The sequence below is a fragment of the Microtus ochrogaster genome, chromosome 5 (assembly GCF_000317375.1).
Source record: "Microtus ochrogaster isolate Prairie Vole_2 chromosome 5, MicOch1.0, whole genome shotgun sequence".
In the NCBI taxonomy this organism is placed as follows: Eukaryota; Metazoa; Chordata; class Mammalia; order Rodentia; family Cricetidae; genus Microtus; species Microtus ochrogaster.
The window spans coordinates 60,968,278-60,972,821 of NC_022012.1; the positions used below are offsets into that span (position 1 = coordinate 60,968,278).

At 43.8% G+C, this 4,544-nt stretch overlaps 1 protein-coding gene across 1 annotated transcript in view; it reads left to right on the plus strand.

Moving 5' to 3' along the window:
- Slc17a5 (solute carrier family 17 member 5) overlaps positions 1-4,544 on the plus strand; it is a 42,570-nt gene that overhangs the window by 30,566 nt on the left and 7,460 nt on the right. The window contains exon 9 of the mRNA XM_005347581.3: positions 980-1,127. Within this exon, the coding sequence (XP_005347638.1) occupies positions 980-1,127 (148 nt within the window). The remainder of the gene's footprint in view (positions 1-979; positions 1,128-4,544) is intronic.

The following is a 4,544-nucleotide window of genomic DNA, read 5'->3' on the forward strand; positions in this document are numbered from 1 at the left end:
AAAAAAAAATAAAAATAAAAAAATAAAAAAAAATTATACATACTGTCAAGCCAGGCAGTGATGGCACACGCCTTTAATCCCAGCACTCAGGAGGCAGGGGCAGGTGAATCTTTGTGAGTTCAAGCCCAGCCTGGTCTACAGATTGAGTTCCAGGACAGCCAAAGCTACAGAGAAACCCTATCTCAAACAAACAAAAAGTTATACTGTGAAAGGACCCAATTAGATTTGTTTTGTATCTGTGTGTGTGTGTGTGTGTGTGTGTGTGTGTGTGTGTGTGTGTGTGTGTTCTTCTTCCACTGCAGAAGCCACTGGATTGCCCTGGAGCTGGAGTTACAGATGGATGTAAGCAACCCAACATGAGTGCTAGAAACCAAACTCGGATCCTCTGTAAGAGCAGAAAGCACTCTTAGTGACTGACCCATCTCTCTAGAGTTCACTGTGTATTTATCTACTGTGATAATGTGAATTTTATCACATTTTGTATCAGTTCTTGCTTCTCCTTTCAGCCCTCCTGTTCAATTTTTGTTTGTTTGGTTGGTTGGGTTTTTTGTCTTTGCTGTTGTTGTTGTTGTTGTTTTTGTTTTTCGAGACAAGCTTTCTCTGTAGCTTTGGAGTCTGTCCTGGAACTAGCTCTTGTAGACCAGGCTGGCCTTGAACTCACAGAGATCCTGAGAGCTGGGATTCTTCAGTCTTTTTCTCCTTGACTCTCAGCTCTGTAGAGGTTGACTGAGCCTTTATCAGGTGCAGATTGAATAGCGCTGCGGGGTGGAGGGGATTTCGTTTTCTGGTTGTGTGAGTTAAGAGTCCACGTTTCCTGGAAGGCTTTCCAGTGAGGTAAGGAATGAAGCCCTTTGGTCTTCCAGGCAGTTCCGTGTTTCTACAGTAGGTGGCAGCACGATCCAGTTCAGGCTTCTGCAGTTTTAAAGAGACCCAATGCAATAATGGCGCTTCTTTTTCTCCTTCGACTTTGGAACTCCAGGAATGGTTGGCCCTGCAGTTTTCCTGGTTGCCGCTGGATTTATAGGCTGTGACTATTCTTTGGCTGTTGCGTTCCTCACCATATCCACGACACTAGGAGGCTTTGCCTCTTCGGGATTTAGCATCAACCATCTGGATATAGCTCCTTCGTGAGTACAAATACAAAGGTTGGCTGGGTTGTCTTTGCTTTCCTTCCTTACAATCACAGTGAAACACAGACAACATAAAATTTGCCATTTTAGCCACTGTAGTGCAGCCATCTCCACTACAGTCTCTCGACTTTTACATCTTCTCCGTTTGGAATTCTGTGTCTAGTTTATGAACACTGGCGCCACGTTTCCCCCTCTTCCCACGTCCTGGAAGCCACCGTTCTCATTTCTACTTTCCATGAATTTGACTACTAGAGGAATGACTTTAAGGTTTTTTTTTTCTAGACTTTAGCTTACACAACCGGTAAGTTGGTTTGAGCTACATCCACCTCCTGCGTGGTGTTCTCCTGCACACTGCAGTGCCGGTGTAACTTTGGTCCATGCTGGCTAGAACGAGAGCTCTGTGAAAGTCCATCCTCAGGAGCTAACAGGGAGCTTGACACGTAGGAGGCTTTGATCGGACAGATGAATGACAAAGCCTAGAATGTAGTCCAATTGGTAGAATGCTTGCCTAGCATCATGGAGCTATGGATTCAGTCCCCATAACATAATAAACTGTGGCTCAGACCTGTAGGCCCAGAGCTTGGAAGATGAACAAGGAAATCAGAAGTTCAGGGCCAGTCTAGGATACAAGAGGCCATGTCTTAATAAATAAATGGGGCCAGCAGGATGGCTTAGAGGCTTAAAGGGTAAAACATTTACCAACAAGATTGATAACTTTGAGTCTAAATTCTGGAAGCGACGTACAGGTAGAAGGAGCCAACCAACGCTACAGAATTGCCCTCTGACTTCTACATGTAGTTTGTATGTGTGTGTGGGGGGGGTGAGGAAGTGGAGTGAAGGGGAGCAAGACTTCAGGTTTAGCCTTACAGTTCAAGGCCAACTTGACCCATACAAGACAAAAAAAGTGTCTTGTATTACACTTTTATTACAAGGAGTGGAGCCATTGACTTGCCCATAGACGTTTAGAGCGTTGTGTTCATGTAAACACAAGTGTCTAACACTTGGGTGCTTACTAATCACTTACACAAACATCATCTTGTTTGTCCTAACAGCTGCCCAGTGAGGTAGGTGAATGCTCTTGGCTTATGCTATAGAAACTCAGATTCAGAGAAATTAAGTGGCTTATATTAACAAGCTAACAAATGCTAAACCCCTAATCTAAACCTAAAATTCTTATATTAAGCCCAAAATTGTTACTACATCTACGTCTCTGGAAGCATTCTTAGGGCCACAGAGTTCTAAGTCCCCGCTGAAAAGATAAAGGGGGTGACTAGATTGAGTACTCTATCTACCCCCAGGAGATTTGGGGTACTTCATTTATTAAAAGTAATGCATATGGCCAGGTGGTGGTGGCACACACCTTTAATTCCAGCACTTAGGAGGCAGAGGCAGGTGGATTCTGTGTGTTCAAGGCTAGCCTGGTCTACAAAGCTGGTTCTAGAACAACCAGAGCTATTACACAGAGAAACCCTATCTCGAAAAACCAAACAGAAAAACTAATTGCAAGGAAAGTTGGTTGAATTTAGTGACAGTTTGAGGGATATAAACATAACTGTAAAAATAAAGAAAACTTCACGTTCAAAGAGTCAAGACACTAGAAGCTGTCCCTTTGGGAAGGAGGCAGAGAGATATCCATTTTATTAACAAAGAGCTTCATAGTGACTGGGGCATCCCTGGCTACATATGTAATGAGTTCAAGGATAGAATAGGTCGTATAAGACCCTGTCTCAATATAACAACAATAATAAAACAACAAAGTGTAGCACTGTTGATTTTTCCAGTAGTCGATTATCGCACGAGCTGCGTGTAAACACAGTTGTCTAGTGCTTGAAAGCTTACTAGTCACTTGTACAAACATCATACTGTTTGTCCTGAAATCAGTCTAAGGAGGTAGGTACTGGGTGTTCTTGGCCCATTTCAAGGCTGAGGAAACTTGAGCCTTTACGGAGTAAGAACCAAGTCTCGTTAACAAGGGTCTGGGCTCATGGCTCAGTGGTAGAGAGCTTCCCTAGTCTGTGCAAAGCCGGGGATCCAGCCTCTAGCACGGCAAACAGGAAAGACAGGAAAAACAGTGATTAATACTGCTCGTTAAACAAAAAGGGAATCTGGAAGACATTGCAGTTGAAGCACGTGTTCAGTTATGTAACTTCCAGAAGCAGAGAGAGAGTTAGGAAGAAGTTGGAAGTTTGAGTAATCCTGTCAGCGTGCTCTGCAGACCGGGCCGTCAGCTGAGAGCTAAAGAACTGTAGAATTCCGGGCTCCACCAGAGCCCTAACAAGGATCTACACGCTGGGATCCTTGGGGAAACTGAGGCACTCGTCGAGTTCTGTCTTCCCATTCCCTCAGCAAAAAGTCGTGGAGTTTATGTACTCGCATTTACCCCACGTGACACTAGGAACAGATTCAGCGTCTGCATATGAGCTTAGGCAAAGTCGGGAATGAACCAATTTAAATTAAGTCGTTGTAGTATAGTATAATTTATCTTTTTTAACAAATACAAAGTACCTATTTGTGCAAGTCCTAACAGACACGCCCTCGTCAGTGGTGGGCAACAAGAAAGAGCCACAAATAAAGCAAGCTTTTTCCTGTTCCGGTCCTTAGTGGAGCATGTCCACAATCCTAACATTCAAAAGCCTGGGAAATTGAAGCCAGCATGGCCTACATGGTGAGATCCTGCTTCATAAAAGCAAAAAGTTATGGCTGGGACTTTAAATAACACTGAAGCCTGGAGAAAAAGTGCAAAGAGGTTAGACAAGAAAAAAAAATAGTGTATCATCCAGGCTTGGTGGTGCACATCTTTAATCCCTGCATTCCCAGCAGAGGCAGCCAGATCTCCAAGTTTGAGGATAGCCTGATCTACAGCGCTCCAGAGCAGCCAGCCAGGGCGACACAGAAAGACCCTGTCTCACACAAGAGAAGAAAGAAAAAACAGTGAGAGGAAGGAAGGGAGGGAGGCTGTATCTATGCTGTTTATATACTAGATACAGCCCAGTGGTGGAACACTTTCCCAGGGTTGGTTCCCAGCATCACAGCAGGGTGAGGAGCTGGAGACAGAGGAACTTACAGGAGAGGCGAAGAAATGGGTGTGTCTTAGTCTGTCATAACAGAAGAGGCTTAAACAATTCAACTTCAGATTCCATCTAGTTCTGGGACACTTTGGTAAAGAAAAAATTTTGGTTTGTTTTTAAGATAAAAGAAATCTACCCCAAGCGTGTTAGTAAGTTCACAAAAGCAAGGTGGGGAAACTTTACACACATACACACACACACACACACACACACACACACACACACACACACACACACGGTTGAACCTAGAACTGGGACACTTTGGTAAAGAAAAAATTTTGGTTTGTTTTTAAGATAAAAGAAATCTACCCCAAGCGTGTTAGTAAGTTCACAAAAGCAAGGTGGG